The 18036-nt window shown below is 48.6% G+C and overlaps 1 protein-coding gene across 1 annotated transcript; it reads left to right on the top strand.

The window, feature by feature from the left end:
- Positions 1–2360: 2360 nt before the first annotated feature.
- On the top strand, positions 2361–3617 carry LOC138471459 (uncharacterized). The gene has a single exon (XM_069609084.1). It carries the CDS (start codon positions 2361–2363, stop codon positions 3615–3617), a length of 1257 nt encoding a protein of 418 aa, XP_069465185.1.
- The last annotated feature ends 14419 nt before the right edge of the window (positions 3618–18036 follow it).

The following is an 18036-nucleotide window of genomic DNA, read 5'->3' on the forward strand; positions in this document are numbered from 1 at the left end:
TTTCCAAGCAGAATGTTTGCTATTTTGCATTCCAAGGACTACATCTTCGAATTCTGAATCCAAACCATCACAATTACTGCAAAGCTTATAACATTTACACACCTCAACACGGTCTTGGCAGCATGGACAGACAACATTGAAATGAAAGCACAATCGTAACACACCTGTGTACGAGCGCGATATAAATAAAATATCATATCATATCATACACAAGGAGCAAATTATGGGGCAGTTACTTCAGGTATTTCTGTGGTATTCACTGCCTGGAGAATAGAAGTGCAATGTAAGAGACTATAAAACGTGTAGTTTCTTATTCAGTTAAATTATTACTAATTAATGGGTTTATTTGCTAAGAGGTCAATAATAGTGTGTGTTATGCCCACACATTGGTCTTTTAGGTGTGATTAAGCCTGGGCAAGAGTATCCGGCTGCGAACTGAACCCCTCCACCCACAAATTGTAGCCGTTCAGTGTGACCAGTTCCAACAGCATGATTTCTGTAGTTTGCAGTAAATAGTATAAATAGTAAATGTGTTGTTCAATTGCAGAATAAGTCTTCTGTAGGCAGAGGCTGAGGTTGCAAGGATGTCAGGGCGTTAGTTGAGGGGACAGGTAGATCATTTATAAGATTTTGTTGATGGAGATATAGAAATTTAAAGTATAATTTAGATCTGGGATAGATAGAAAATGAATACATGACTTAGCTGTGGGAGACGTAGACAATTGAAATAGGATTTGACATATGTACTTACTGCTTACCTTGCATGACATAAATGAATGTGCCATTGCTCAGCAGATTGAGGAGAAGAGCATCACAGAATTGTTTGGAGGAAGTGCGAGGCAGGAGGTTACATTTAGTGGCTATTACTCAGTTGGACATCCTTTTATGGCTACCACAAATACTTGTTGATTGCACATTTTGAACAGGAAAAATTGTAGAATACTTTTGGCGAATGAAAAGTCTTAGAAGTCTTTTTAGGTAAGAGAGTTAATTCAGTGACTGCAACTGAATGTATTGTCTTTTGTGGCCAGTCGGAATATTTGTTGCTGCATAGTAAAGTCTTAGGGCCTTGTTACAAATTTGGCAATGCAGGGAAAAAGTGGTGGTAATTCTGTTACTGCCACTTTTCCTGCACCGCCAAATGTTTATTTTTGGGAATTTACCTCTGGTGTAATTACTGTGCGGTAAATCTGCTGTTTTTCGAGGGTAAAATGGTGGATTGACCTCCAGCTTTCTGCTGGCAGTAAATCCTCCACTTAAACTCGAGAAATCAGCGAATTTACCACACTGTAATTCTGCCAGCGGTATCGCTGCCAAAAATCCCTCTGGGGCCCTATGGACTTCGAAACTGAGGAAATACCACCACTTGTAATCCTGTGGTAAATCCATGGGACCAAGTGGTGTTAACGGTAATGGAGTTTGGCGGTATTACGGCGGATTTACCACTGTAATACTGCCAAACCCGTAATGAGGCCCTTGAATCAGGAGATTCCTTGGAGGCAGGAGGAGAAAACATTTAGTTGCTGTAATTTAGTGCAGTAGTTTATTGTGTTCAGACCATCTACTTGTTGCTTATGATGTCTTAGAATACGTTTTGCAAATGGAAAGTCTTAGAAATCTGTTTGCAGATATAAACTGTTAAATGATCTTTTTAGGCAAGAGAGTGCATTCGGTGGCTGTAACTGAGTGCATTGTCCTTTCGTAGCCAGTCCACCTACTTGTTGCTTGCATAGAAAAATTGTAGAATTCTGTGCAGGAGCCGATTATATTATAACCATCACGAGTGCCAACACACCTGGAAGAACTAACCATGCAAGGAGGAGGTGGGGGCATGTTCTTTAATCAATAATGCACGTCAGAATAGGACCAATGAAAACAGTGGTGGGGACACTATTTCCTACCTCAGTTCTCAATGTCAGCTAATGGGGTCATCACAAGCATTGTGTATGCTGTCGAAAATGACATCCAGGCATCACATTATTTTATGAAGGATCCTGAGTTAGTAAATGAGTTTCACATCACCTAAAAAGAACTATCACTACATCAGAAAATCTAGAATACTTTAATCAAAATATCATAACAATGAATCAGTGCTTGTGTTTGAAGTTTTTTGTGTGATGACCTGGTTGCTCTATTATGTTATCAAAATATAATAATTGCATTAGTGCACATTTACCGTTGTCACGGATACACGTAATGCTTTTGGAAATGTATACAAATATAACCATGTTTTCTATATCCCTCTTGTTTGTAGATATTCATCCATCTTAGAACCGTGCTGCAGACTCAACGGTGGACTCACCTGCAAAATGCCACAGCTACCGTGTTGTAGAAGACTTTACTTGTGCGTCTTTGCCATTATGTCGGCAACTATATCCTTGGCACTCTTTGGCCATATTTATCAAAATCGCCACCTTCTCAGACTGTTACAGACGCAGGAACCAAGAACTTGTTTTCAGAAGGGTATTAGAGCCAGCAACACCATCACACCGCTGAAGGGGACAAAAACTCTTGTCATAGCCCCATACTATGACAACAGAGACAAAAACGCTGTTCGCATCCTTGGAATTGTTCACTACCAAGAAGTCAAGGAGCTTTATTGCTGGTTTCACTGTAGGGCCGACGCCGGCTATTTAGCAATACGGAAGGCAGACATAGAGATCCATTCAGATAGGTTTGGATTTCCTTATGGTGCAGCTGATTTTATATGTCCTGAGCCTCAGGACTGTGATCCAAAATTTGTCTCAATCCATTGGTCCAGAGATGGGGATTGTGAACAGATACCTATGTTTGAAATAAGGAACCGTCACCCGCAGGCCCTTTCTGCAGAGTTCACTGTCTGCATTTCAACCATGTTTGGTAATTATGACAACGTCTTGCTGTTCATTCAGTCTGTAGAGATTTATAAATTGCTCGGGGTGCAGAGGGTGATGGTATACAAGAGTGATTGCAGCCCTTGGATGGAAAGAGTCTTGCAGCATTATATCTCAGATGGCACAGTTGAGGTCATACCTTGGACCATCGCATCCCACCTGAAAGTGTCCAAGAGATGGCATCATGACATGTCTCCCGCAGACATCGGTTACTATGGACAGCTAGCCGCCCTCAATGACTGCATCTATAGGAATATGTACAGAAGCAAGTATTTACTGCTCCATGACATTGATGAAATAGTTCTACCCATTCGCCACAGGGACTGGAAGAGCATGATGGCTGATTTTGAGACTCAAGGGACCAACATAGGCGTATTCATGTTTGAAAACTATGTCTTCCGACACGATGTATTTGATTATACCTTCAACAATTCAGCCTGGGATGCAGTACCCGGAATCAACATCCTACAGCATATCCACCGTGAGCCACACGGGGCTGATATACAATTTAAGGGGAGAAAGATGATCATTAACCCACGGAAGGTCATCCAGACCTCTGTTCATTATGTATCGAAGGCCTACGGTGCCACCTTTAGTGCTCCGAGCGATAGTGCCATCCTTTACCATTGCAGAAAACAGTACCAGGCAAACCTGACAAGAGACTCTCTAATTAAAGACACAAGAATCTGGAAATACAACTCTTCAATTATCGATAGTGTTAACAAAGTGCTAAATGAGATCTAAGATAGGGTAGAGTACCATGCATGGCAAAGCGAGATTTGTTTTTGCATGGTATATCGGGAGGTTTCATACTTTTGTAGCTCCTCTTTAACAATTTGTTGGTGTTTAACATTGACAGAAAAAACATGTCTTTTTCAGCCTGCAATCCTGTTGAATTTCAAGTATAGCCTGGTTTAATATCCAGGGCCTCAGAACCTAAATTATGTTAGTGATAAAATACTGCTTGATAGATTTTACTCATCTGTAGGTGGGTCACAGGGGTTATCCTAGCAATATTGCACTTATGCATTATCACCTAGTGATAATGCGTTTACCGCTGGTGGTAGTATTAGCACTGGAGATAATGGATTTTCTCCTTCTGTAATCGGTGGTAAATTACTTCTGGCCATAAACACCACTCAAATCTGTGGTAATGATAGCACTCTTTCTATAATGGGGCTCTGGAAATCCCTTGAACACATCTATATTAATGAAATGTTTATTACCCAATGACCCAAAATGTAAGGTGTTAATATTGGGCTGTAAGCATGCCACCTATTGCAAATTTATAATTAATAGTTTACAATTGGAAACAACAATAGAGATCAAAAGCAGGACAACCATAATAAACCCTACTGTAGTACAGAGATTTTTAATGCATGTTTCCGTGGGTCCATTTCGTATTAGTTCTGTCCTCATTAAAGTTCATATGGACCAGGAAGAATCCAGAGCATTGTATTGAACAGAGTTTCGGGCTAACACTCATCCTGTCACACTAATTACGACCATTCATTTTTTTTAATGTGTTTACATGCTGAGCTGTGCTCCAATTTTGAAATCTAAGTCACTATGGATTTATAATTTTCGGAGTTAAACATACATTTTATTCCATAGCAACATCATTTAGATATAAAGCTCTTTCTTTCTATCCCCTGTGGTTCAGGAATCAAGCACAGGACATTGTAATAGTTCCTCAACTCTTTGTGGTTGTTCATTGAATGTATCCATTTAATGCAATGTGTAGGTTTGCCACTTGGGTCCACCATGTTTCTGGTATTGGCTACCAGAACTAACTTACAGGATGAAAAGTAAAATAGACTGTGGTGTCAGGTGCACTGGCTGCAGATAACAGCAGAACACGCTTGCAGAAGACCCCTGCATTGTCCATGGGTATGGTGTCCACCCACATCATTAGTGAAGTGCACATTGGCTCGGGTTCATAAGGGCCCTCACCTCTCATGATCTTAAATGCTGCTGGAGTTGGCATCTGCCATCACAAATCCCACAGTGATGAGTTCTGTCTGTCTGTGCTCTTCATGAAAGTATGACATAGAAGTCCTGATCCCCCAATTCTTCATATTTTTGATAGATCACAAACACATTGGAGCCTTGACAAAAGAGTTACCCTCAAGATGCAGGTGAACACAAAAACGCAAAAGCATGAACCTCTCTGGAGAACCCATTTTAAAGCATACAATCTACAAAGCAAATGGGATCTGTAAACTACCAGGTGTACACGGCTTCCCAATAGAATTTTATAAACTTTGTGAAGCCAGGTCATCTCTCTTTCAGAAGAGGAAACTGGAAGCCTGTGTGGAATTCCATATTTCGGAAACACATCACTCACAACTTGTGGTCTGCATATTCTTTCTCTGTCTGTTATGGTGTGTTCTCTTCTTCACTACACAGGTCTAATTTCCAGCCTTGATTACAAGTTGAATGTTGATGGTTTTGTCTGGCAGATATTTAAAAAATAACCCGCTTAACACACATATCCAGTTCAAGTCATTGTGGCGAGATAGTCTTGCAAGAGTGGCTCCTGGACGTTATCTGATTTGATGTGTTATTTTTTTATTTTGAGCATTTCTAACGTGCACCAGACAGATTCAACTATATTCGGGCGCAGATGCAAACTATTAAAACGAAAACATTAGCATTGTATGAATTAATTATGTATTCTAAACAGAAATGTTTTCAACCTCTTTCTGAACAGAGCCAGAGATTTACATGCTCCAATCTCAAAAGGAAGTTGATTCCAAAGTTTGGGCCCATTCCCTCCAAATCTCCTGTCACCCCTGGAGACCAAGTTGTAGAGTGGTACACAAATCAGGAATTTATCTCCAGAACGGAGGTCTCTGCTTGGGCAGTACAGGACGATCTTATCCGCAAGGTATTCTGGGGCAAGTCCATTCAAGCATTTGTAGACCAGGCTTAACACTTTAAATTTTATCCTATCCTCTGCCATAAGCCAGTGGAGGGATCTCCGTAGAGTGGATGCATGGTCTATCTTCCTAAGATGCCCGATCAACCTGATCGCGGCGTTCTGAGCCTTCTGCAGTCTGATAACTTGTTTAGCTGGGATCCCTGCCAGCAGACTATTGCCCCCACCACCACTGCATGATCTTCCGTCGGAATAAAAGGAAGTACATTCCTCAGCAACCGCAGTGTATAAAGTATAGCCCTAACCTTGGCCCCCACCTGAGCTTCACTGCCAAGGTTCTCATGCCATATGCAACCCACATTTTTTTTTTGTTGGCATATTGGAGTTGTTCCCCCAAAAGCAACGGGGGTAAACTCTGTCTCTCTATTGACATTTTTCCCCTCGGGCCAAATAGTATCACCGCAGTCTTAGCTGCATTCAGCTGAAACTGATTGTATGCCATCCAGTTATTAAGCTCGTCCAAACACAGATTTATTTTCACAAACGCATCCTCAATATTCTTTATCTCAATATAAATCTGTGTGTTGTCAGCGTAGGAATGAAACCGCAGACCATGCCTCCTAAAAATGTTGAATACTGGATGGAAATACAAATAAAAAAATCAGCGGGGACAGCGATGAACCCTGTGGTACCCCACAATCAAGACACACCATATCTGAGGTGAAGTCTTTCAGCACCACTCTTTGCATCCTGTTCTTCAGAAAGGATCCAGACCACTTGACTACCTGTTCCAATACCTTCCCTACATTCCTAATGCATTGCAGCATAAACCGATGATCCACTGTATCGAAGGCCGTGGAAGGTCCAACATCAATAATACTGTGGACCCCCATTGTCCGTGGCCTCCAGTAGATCATCGTGCGCCACCAGAAGTGCTGTCTCCGTCCCATATTTGGGACAGAACCCAGATTGAAGCTTATCCAACAGACTCTCATTATCCACAAACGCCTGATATTGTGCACGTACTACCTTCTCTAATATCTTAGTTGGCCAAATCAGGATGGCAACTGGGAGGTAATTCTTCAGGGTTTCTGGATCCAAATTCGTTTTTTTTAGCAACAGTCTCACCAATGTTTTTTTCAGAGCCTTTGGAACATGGCCATTGTGACGTCCCGAGTTATGGATAGCGCGCATGCGCGAGCCTCGTTGTGGCCCGCGCATGCGCGGCGGCAATAAAGTGCGCCCGTGCGGCAGTTCCCGCCGGGATGCGGACGAACCAACATCGCGTCCCGCGTACTCCTTGTGTGCCTGCATGAATGCCTGCGTGTGTGGGGCCCCGGGCACATATAACAACTGGCGACGAGGCGGGATCACTGCCGCAAGGTGTGCCCAACACGTGGGTGCAGAGGAACAACAAATCCGCGTTGCTACGCAGTGACACAGAGCGGACCCAGCGGTAAAACTCCACGTGGAGTGGCAGTAGCGGCCTGAGAAGGTGCTCATGCGCTGCCACTTCAAGAAAACACGACAAATTTTTGGAACCCCGACCGCCCCCAACAATCTGGGGACGATCACAACGACGCAGACAGCACAACACGGTTGGGCAGAGACCAAGGACTTGGAAAACAGCAGTCTGAGGTACGTGGAACCCCACCCCAGTCAGGTTTGCGGCCTCCAAATTACTGAGAGGTGCCTGTGCGACCTGTGAGGATGGCGGAACGTGATGGGGAAACAGAAACTGCGACAAGAGTGATAAGGACTCAACAGGGGTCGCTACTGCCCATGCAGGAATTTGATACTTCCGGCCCCCCGTCCAAGCTAGGCCCCCGGTGGCTACTATGGGTGAAGAAACTAGAAATGTATTTTACAGCCACAGGGACCACCGATGATGGCTCAAAAAGAGCGACGCTCCTATATTCGGCGGGGCTAGAGGTGATGCGCATATATGAATCACTCAACCTGCGAATAGTCACATATGCAACGGTAAAGACTGCATTGGAAAACCACTTTATCCCCCAGTCAAATGTAGACTATGAAAGATTCCTGTTTTCCAAGGAGAAACAGCGGGAGGAGGAATCCCTTGACCAATTCTGTGCAAGGCTGACACTAATGGCTAGCACATGCCGCTGGGACAACGAAGAGTCGATGATACGACACCAGGTTATCCAGGGCTGCAGCTCAGGCAAACTGAGACGGCAAATACTGAGGGAGCCAGGATGGTCACTGCAACAAATACAAGACAGTGGCCGAACCTATGAGCTGGCAGAGTCCAGAGGGGCGAACATGGACGCAGCGGTCCATCCCAGCACACGGGATGTAGCATATGCCATGAACAAATGGCCCAAGTCAAGAGACAAATGGACCCCAAAGTCATCCGGAAACAACACCCCTACCACCTCTGGACCTTCCTGCAAATACTGTGGATATGACCTGCCACACACGGAGGAGTGCCCAGCCAAGGGTAGGTCCTGCGGAAGGTGCAACGAACCAGGACACTATGCACGCATGTGCCGCGCCCCCGCTCCTGTGCCTGTGCAGAGAGGACCCGTGAGGGTACGAGGTAGCGGTTTCAGAAGACAGCGGAGCATCGCAGCGCTGGAACTAGAAATCCAAAAGCTACAGCTCGCCGAGGAAGAGGAAGAAGACGAAGAAGAGGAGGACGAGGTCTTTTTCATCTCGAACATTGCATCGGCGAGCAAACGGAAAAGACAGCCCAAGTGCGAAGTGAACATACTGGGGGTGCCAACTCAAATTCTCATCGATACAGGTGCATCAGTGTGTGTTCTCGCAGAGGAACACTACCTGAGACTCCCAGGCCCTCCAACACTGGACAAGTCCATGGCGAAAATGTTCACGTTTGGGGGGGATACCCCGTTGCCTCTCAAAGGGGTATTTGTGTCACCAGTGTCAAAGGGGGAAGTCTCGATCAATGCCAGATTCTTCGTCACAGATGTTAGCCCACACTCCATACTCAGTTGCGCTGCATCTGAGGCACTAAACCTCGTCCACTTCGCATACGAGGTATATCAGATAGACATTGAGACACTGTTGAACAAATTCTCAGGCATCTTCGAGGGAATTGGGAAATTGAAAGCGCCCCCGGTGCGTCTCCACATCGACGAATCAATCAGGCCCACGGCCCTGAAACACAGGCGTGTAAAGAAGACCGGTGGGGGGGTCTGTACTTCTGCTCTCTATATGGTAGAGGGGAGGCACAGAGGACCCCAGCCAAGATTCTCTAATACGGTAGCGATGGGCGAGCAATCAAGGCCTAGCTTCTCAGGAGGTGATGCAGGCTGGTTCTTAAGTACAGTGTATCCCCAAGCCCCCACAAAGGAATGTCCACACACTGTATTACTGAAAACACAGTCTTTATATAATTAATATTCAAGGGTTATGTACACTTATCACAATAACGCACTTTGTGCTCAGGAAAATCAGCAATGGTAAATATCTACAATTCTAAAGTGGTACCACTAATATTAGACCTCATTAAAGTGCATTCACAATACTGTAGAAATGGCACACAGATCAATAAGAAGGAAACCAGCAATAGAGAGAGGAGAGATAACAGAGGGTTGAAACAATAGGCAGAATACTGGCCCTTGCTACTGGACACAGTTCTGTGTGGAGATCCCCCCACCTGGGCAACCTGCAAAATAAAGAGATATAACACCAGCCCAGTCCAGATATTGTTCAATAGTCTATTTCTCTCCTATAATGTTTTTACCCCCCCAATGTACCTGGTGGAGTCGAGTTCCTCGAAAAGGCGTCGACAAGCGTCGAGGGACTCGCTGTTCGGCGACGGGGGATCGACGGCCCTTCTTGAATGCCTTCCTTTTCAGGCGGGAGGCACGGGGCGTCGAACGTCCGTCGACAAACGAGGCCGAACGTTGTCGAAGAGGCGGCAGCTCCGTCCGAGCGGTGCTCGTCGGCGTCGGGGCGTCGGCGTCCTGCAAGGCGGAGGTGTGCGGGGCACCTCGATGACAATAGTTCTGGACCGCAAAGATTGTAGAGACGGGAGCCCAGCAAGGGCGTCGAGTCGTCCGAGTCTTTGGGGTCGTCGGGTGGCGGGAAACCCACCGGCAGGTTTCTCCTCGGCGCGTTGGTCGTCCTCGACTTTCTCCGGCAGGATAAGCGGTCGACGATGCGGTCGAGAGAGTCCTTCGATTGAATGTTCTTAGGCAATGGAGCGGACGGCTCCGATCGTCGGCGGCACGGCGTCAAGTGGTTCCCACGGCTGGGCACACAACTTCGACGGGCCTCCAGCGGTTACACAGACCTGCGAACCCTGGTCGACGGCAATGGACTTCGACGGCGTCGATGTCCGGGTGCTTCACTTCGATCTCCTCGGCGGTCCCGTCTCGGGTCGGCAGCCTTTCGAGGGTCTGACTTCCAGGGCGCTTCGGCGAAGATTCAGCGGTGCTCGATGGTCCCTCGGAGCACGGGAAGAGGGCGCCTAGCCAGGTCCTCTCTCGGGTCAGCCCTCGACAATTTCGACAACCTTCAGTTCCGTCGAAGCAAATGCCACAGCAAGTCTTCTTCTTCCAGCTGGACGTCGAGGATCAGCAAATCCAGTTACTCTTGAGTGGAGACTCAGCTTCTGAATGCTTCTGAACAATTTCCAGTGGTGAGAGGTCCCCAGATATACTATTCTGTCTCTCATCCACACTGCTGGCACACACACAGCAGCCAATCACACAGAAGGGCATTCATGCAGTCAGTCAGCCAATCAGGCACACAGTGCATTCAGGCCACACTCCTCCCTTTCAGACACTCACAACAAGGAATGTGGATTGGGACAAGTACCCAGCCATTCAACACTACACACTGCATTCAGGCCAGTTTCGGGCAGGGCTGTCTCAGTCTTTGTCTCTCATGCCAGAAACCAGACAACCACAACAAGGAGTGTATATTGGTCACACACTCCATTCACCCAGGTCCCACCCACAGGAGGTACCCACAACATACAGTCACTGGGAAGGCTCCAGTCAGTCTAGCTGGGCCTTCACAACAACACCATATATGGAACTTCCACCCAACAGCCAGTCAGGGGGAAGGGACAGAGTCAGGGCTTCCCAGGACTTTGGGAAAAACAAGATAACAGGCAATAGAAAGCAAGAGGCCACAGGGGCCATCTTGTTTCCTATCAGGAATCAACTGATTCCAATGGCAGGGCCTGGGTATCCCAAAATGGAGGACACCCAGAGCACCTGTCAAATTCAGCATGGAGCTGCCACCAGCCCATACCCTGCTCTGTGGGCCACCCACAGGTGCCCAAAAACATACACTAGGGGCACAGGGTTGTACCCCTACCCATGGGTGCCATAAGGGTATCCCATGGGTCTGTTCACCAAATCAAAAGAGAGCTGCACTGCCAGGAGTCCCTCATGGACTCCTGGGCAGAAAACATGACAGAACACACGGTAAAAACAGAGAAAGGACAAGGATTCAGAGGCCCTGTCCCTCAGATGCATTTCCGGCATCACAGTCGCCCCCCCCAGACTGAGGTGGAGGGTGCCTAATCTCCCACGGGATAGACACCCTCATCCAGACGGTCAACATACCTTCTGGAAAGGCCATCTGCATTATCGTGACTCTTCCCTGGTCTGTGCTCTATGGTGAAGTCTAGCCCTTGTAGGCTAATCGACCACCTGAGCAATTTCGGATTCTCACCCTTCATCTGCATAAGCCACTTCAGGGGCTTATGATCTGTTTGGACCTTGAAGGTGGACCCCGTAAGGTAGGGCCTAAAACGCCTAAGGCTCCAAACTATACTAAAACATTCCTTTTCAACAGTAGCCCACCTAAGTTCTCTACCCTTGAGTTGTCTACTGATGAATATGATAGGATGTTCTCTCCCTTTGTCATCTAACTGGGACAAGACAGCTCCAATTCCGGTGTCGCAGGCATCCGTCTGGACGATAAAGGGTCGGCTGTAGTCAGGCGCACTCAACACAGGTGCCCTACACAGACTTTCTTTCAAGCCATCAAAGGCCCTCTGACAGTCTTCAGTCCAATTAACCTTCCTAGGCTGTTTGGGTGAAGTTAGAGCTGTCAGGGGTGCAGCTATGGTTCCATAGTCTGCCATGAAATTGCGATAGTACCCAGTGAGGCCCAAAAAGGCTCTCACCTGGGTTTGAGTAGTGGGCGTCTCCCAGTTCTGTACGTCCTGTACTTTACTGGAGAGAGGTTGGATTTGACCCCCTCCTACCTCATGACCAAGATAGGTAACTTTCCCCTGAGCTATCTGGCACTTGGTGGCCTTGATAGTGAGGTTAGCCCTTTTCAAGGCCTGCAACACCTTATCCAGATGTGTCAAATGCTCTTCCCAGGTGGAACTGTAGACGGCAATGTCGTCTAAGTAAGCCACACAAAAGGCTTCCAGCCCACGGAGCGCATGGTTGACCAATCTCTGGAAGGTGGCAGGGGCATTCTTCAACCCAAAGGGCATGACCCTAAACTGGTAGAGTCCCTCAGGTGTGGAGAATGCCGTCTTTTCCTTGGCATGGTCCGTCAGAGCTATTTGCCAATAGCCTGAGGTAAGGTCAAAGGTGCTCACAAATTTGGCAGCACCTATAGTGTCCACGAGCTCATCAGCCCTGGGCAATGGGTGCGCGTCAGTTTTGGTGACGGCATTGACTCCTCGGTAGTCCACACAGAACCTCCAATCCTTGGTACCCGCCGGGGAACTTGCCTTGGGGACAAGGACCACTGGACTGGACCAGGGACTGGTGGAGGGTTCAATAACACCCAGATCCAACATCTTGGCGACCTCAGCCTGGATGTGGTTTTTGACGGTATCTGACATACGATAGCTCCTGCTTTTGACAGGCACACTGTCACCAGTGTCAATTTCGTGCTTACACCACGGTGTAAGGCCCGGTGTCAGTGAAAACAGAGGGGCATACTGCTGGAGCAAAGCCCGGCAGGCCCTCTGCTGCTCTGTTGTCAAATCGGGAGAGAGTTGTACTCCCTCCACTGAGCCATCCTGAGGGTTGCTATGCAGCAAATCAGGAAGGGGCTCACTCTCATCCTCTTCTTGCCCTGAAGCTAGCAAGAGACATGAGACCTCTGCTCGCCTGTGGAAAGGCTTGAGCCTGTTGACATGGAATACCTGGGGGGCTACCCCAGAGGCTCCCATGTCCACCAGATAATTGACTTCGCCCATCTTGGAGATGATCCTGAAGGGTCCAGTCCACTTGTCTGCCAAAGCTCTAGGCTTGGTAGGCTCCATCACAAGGATTTCCTGTCCCGGAGTCCAATCCACTTGCGAAGCTTTCAGGTCATGCCAGTACTTATTCAATTCCTGGCTGGCCTTGAGATTTGCTGTTGCCTGACCCATCATTTGTGTCATCCTCCGCCTGAGGCCTAACACATAGTCCCCCACTTGCTTGGCGGGACCTGGAGGGGTGGCTTCCAAGCCTTCTCGGATCAAGGCGAGGGGCCCCCTCACGGGATGTCCAAAGAGTAACTCAAAGGGGCTGAAACCAACACCCTCTTGAGGTACCTCTCTGTAAGCAAACAGCAGGCATGGCAGGAGGAGATCCCATTTCCTCCTTAGGGGCTCTTCCAAAGCACCTAGCATGCCCTTGAGAGTTTTGTTAAATCTCTCAACCAGACCATTGGTCTGGGGGTGGTAAGAGGTGGAGAACTTGTAGGTTACCCCGCACTCTTTCCACATGGTTTTCATGTAACTAGACATGAAGTTGGATCCTCGGTCAGAGACAACCTCCTTGGGGAATCCAACACGGGTGAAAATGCCCAGGAGAGCCCTGGCAACCACCTTGGCAGTAACAGTCCGAAGGGGTATTGCCTCAGGGTACCTGGTGGCATGATCTACCAAGACCAGGATGAACCGATGTCCACCTGAAGTGGGAGGGTCAAGGGGACCGACGATGTCGATGCCCACCCTCTCAAATGGTGTGCCAACCACTGGTAATGGCTGCAGTGGGGCAATGACCCTGCCTCCAGTCTTGCCAGACAACTGACAAGTTGGGCAGGTCCTGCAGTGGGACTCCACCTCTACTCCCATCCGTGGCCAGTAGAAATGGGCAGAGAGCCTCTGCTTAGTCTTCTTGGTCCCAAGATGACCAGCCAAGGGCACCTCATGCGCCAACTGCAGTAGGAAGGGCCTGTAAACCTGGGGTACCACCAACCTCTTGCGGGCACCAGGTTCGGGCTTAGTGGGCTCACTAACAAGGAGCTCACCCTCCCAATAAATCTTGAATGTCCTAGGCACTTCACCTTGTGCCTGGGACAGGGCCTGTTTCCTCAGGCCCTCGAGAGAGTGGCACTCTCTCTGTCCCTTACAGAAGTCTGCCCGGGAGGGTCCCCCTTCAGCTAACAAGCATTGAAGGTCGGGATGATCCTCCGGGTTGAGAACCTCTCCCACAGGAGAGTCTTCTGTCTCTTCTCCCACAGGAGTTGAGTTTGGGTTTTCCGCTGGACCCAGCCCGTCCGGAGCATGGATCCCATTGGGTGCTGTCGGAACAGCAGGAAGAGAAGGTGTTCCCTCCACAGAGGTGGCCTTCTTGGTCTTCCTTCTTCTTGCCTTAGGCCTCGCCTTTGGCTCGGATACCTGACTCACAGCCAGACCCGGTGTCACCTGTGACCTAGTGACTGCAGCAGCAGTCATGGGAAGACCATCCGAGATCAACCCCAACTCTACTAGATCATTTCCTAACAGAATGTTAGCAGGGACATTGTCCTGAACCAGGACAGGAAGCTTTGCTGTCTTGTCTCCAATCATGAGTGTGACTAGGGCTACAGGCGATAATTTGGGAGGCCCACCAGCTAACCTGGTGGTTTGCAGAGGAGCACCTTCATAGTCCTCTGGCTTGAGCAGGGTCCTGTCCACCACTGTCATGCTTGCCCCAGTGTCTCTCAAACCAGTAGAAGGCTGGCCATTCAAGAGGACACTTCTCAAAAACCTACGGGTGTTCTGTGGGATAGTCGCCAGTACTTCTGCGTACTGGTCCCAGGCCCCAAGGGACACTAAGGAAATCTCTACCGGAGCACCAAATGTGATTCCTGTAGAGGAGGGGAGGACAGTGGCCTCCACCTCAGACACGGGGTAAGGGTAGGTCAGGCTGACAGCCTGTACTCCAAGTGCCTTACCTTTACACTTGGGGTCACCCCTTTTGTGATCCAGAGCCCCACAATCCCAACAAGTGCCAGGAGTGCGGGGTACGGTACTGGAACCACTGGGAGCCTGCTTTGCAGCAGGTGGACCACTACTCTTATTCCCACCCACAGAGGACTTATCCCCACTAGATTTTTGGGTCTTAGGAGAGGAAGGTTTTGGTTTACCCGACTGTGACTGCTTTTGGGACTCCTCAGCTTTCTGAGAGGCCCCCTTTTCTTTGTCCTTGTCCTTCCCACTGGAGTCCTTAGGGGACACCCGGTGGGAGACCCACTTGTCAGCCAACCTAGCCAGCTTAAAGGGGTCCAAAATGTTCTGGTCAGCCACATACTGACGCAGCTCTGGTGAACAGGCTTCAGAAAAATGCTCAAAAAACAAGAGGTGGGACAACTCAACAAAAGTTTTCACCTTGTATCCATCAATCCACCCCATCATGTTCATGTGCGCAGTACTCACCCAGTCAACCCAAGACACATTCTCTCTTTTCTTAAATTCCCTGAACCTTTTAAGGTATTGGGCAGGTGTCTTGCCAAACTTGGCAATCAAAGCAGACTTCATACACTCATACTGACCCCTTTCTTCCACACTCAGCTTCAGAATACAGTCATATCCAGTTTGAGGCACTCTGCTTAACAAACACTTAGCCCAATCTCTTTTATCTACATCATGAATTGCACAAGCCATTTCAAACGCTTCAATCCATTGGAGGATATCTGAACCCTCCACAAACACACCAACCAAATCTTTCATAAACTTGGTGGCTGGGGACCTACCACTCTCAATTGGTCTAGCTGAAGTCTCCACTCTAGCTCTCTCTAGCTGGATTCTCTGACATTCAGTGTCCTTGTCTTTGAGCGCAAGATCCCTATTCTTGAGTTCCACTTGCTGTGCCAGCTCCTCTTTCTTAAGCTCAGCTTCTATTTCCAACTTGCGATATTCAAAGGCCAATTTCATCCTTAATAACTCAAGTTCCATGGAATTGCTGGGGTTTGGAACAGAGGCAGCAGGAATGGTGGCATTCCCAGAAACAGATTCAGCGACAACCCCAGGGGCAGAGTCCTCACTGGTTGCATCCCCCCCTTCATCAAGGGTTTCACCATCAGTCTGGTAGTCCACCAGGGCAGCTATCAGCTCAGCCCTAGACTTATCCACAAAGTCCAACTCCCTGGCTTCACAAGCACTCTGGAGAGCCTCTAAGCTCATCCGAGTCAATTTACCATTTGCAATGGGCTCCATTGCCTGTAATGCAGTTATTTGGTACACACCCAAACCTTAATCTAATAAAGTGCGGATATTTTGTAAGTGGCACGGTTATACACTGAGTCTTAAAACCATAAGCATCCCACCGCTGCCACCAGCTTTGTAAAGAAGACCGGTGGGGGGGTCTGTACTTCTGCTCTCTATATGGTAGAGGGGAGGCACAGAGGACCCCAGCCAAGATTCTCTAATACGGTAGCGATGGGCGAGCAATCAAGGCCTAGCTTCTCAGGAGGTGATGCAGGCTGGTTCTTAAGTACAGTGTATCCCCAAGCCCCCACAAAGGAATGTCCACACACTGTATTACTGAAAACACAGTCTTTATATAATTAATATTCAAGGGTTATGTACACTTATCACAATAACGCACTTTGTGCTCAGGAAAATCAGCAATGGTAAATATCTACAATTCTAAAGTGGTACCACTAATATTAGACCTCATTAAAGTGCATTCACAATACTGTAGAAATGGCACACAGATCAATAAGAAGGAAACCAGCAATAGAGAGAGGAGAGATAACAGAGGGTTGAAACAATAGGCAGAATACTGGCCCTTGCTACTGGACACAGTTCTGTGTGGAGATCCCCCCACCTGGGCAACCTGCAAAATAAAGAGATATAACACCAGCCCAGTCCAGATATTGTTCAATAGTCTATTTCTCTCCTATAATGTTTTTACCCCCCCAATGTACCTGGTGGAGTCGAGTTCCTCGAAAAGGCGTCGACAAGCGTCGAGGGACTCGCTGTTCGGCGACGGGGGATCGACGGCCCTTCTTGAATGCCTTCCTTTTCAGGCGGGAGGCACGGGGCGTCGAACGTCCGTCGACAAACGAGGCCGAACGTTGTCGAAGAGGCGGCAGCTCCGTCCGAGCGGTGCTCGTCGGCGTCGGGGCGTCGGCGTCCTGCAAGGCGGAGGTGTGCGGGGCACCTCGATGACAATAGTTCTGGACCGCAAAGATTGTAGAGACGGGAGCCCAGCAAGGGCGTCGAGTCGTCCGAGTCTTTGGGGTCGTCGGGTGGCGGGAAACCCACCGGCAGGTTTCTCCTCGGCGCGTTGGTCGTCCTCGACTTTCTCCGGCAGGATAAGCGGTCGACGATGCGGTCGAGAGAGTCCTTCGATTGAATGTTCTTAGGCAATGGAGCGGACGGCTCCGATCGTCGGCGGCACGGCGTCAAGTGGTTCCCACGGCTGGGCACACAACTTCGACGGGCCTCCAGCGGTTACACAGACCTGCGAACCCTGGTCGACGGCAATGGACTTCGACGGCGTCGATGTCCGGGTGCTTCACTTCGATCTCCTCGGCGGTCCCGTCTCGGGTCGGCAGCCTTTCGAGGGTCTGACTTCCAGGGCGCTTCGGCGAAGATTCAGCGGTGCTCGATGGTCCCTCGGAGCACGGGAAGAGGGCGCCTAGCCAGGTCCTCTCTCGGGTCAGCCCTCGACAATTTCGACAACCTTCAGTTCCGTCGAAGCAAATGCCACAGCAAGTCTTCTTCTTCCAGCTGGACGTCGAGGATCAGCAAATCCAGTTACTCTTGAGTGGAGACTCAGCTTCTGAATGCTTCTGAACAATTTCCAGTGGTGAGAGGTCCCCAGATATACTATTCTGTCTCTCATCCACACTGCTGGCACACACACAGCAGCCAATCACACAGAAGGGCATTCATGCAGTCAGTCAGCCAATCAGGCACACAGTGCATTCAGGCCACACTCCTCCCTTTCAGACACTCACAACAAGGAATGTGGATTGGGACAAGTACCCAGCCATTCAACACTACACACTGCATTCAGGCCAGTTTCGGGCAGGGCTGTCTCAGTCTTTGTCTCTCATGCCAGAAACCAGACAACCACAACAAGGAGTGTATATTGGTCACACACTCCA

Source organism: Ambystoma mexicanum, chromosome 8, assembly GCF_040938575.1.
Source record: "Ambystoma mexicanum isolate Mex_15411 chromosome 8, UKY_AmexF1_1, whole genome shotgun sequence".
Taxonomy (NCBI): domain Eukaryota; kingdom Metazoa; phylum Chordata; class Amphibia; order Caudata; family Ambystomatidae; genus Ambystoma; species Ambystoma mexicanum.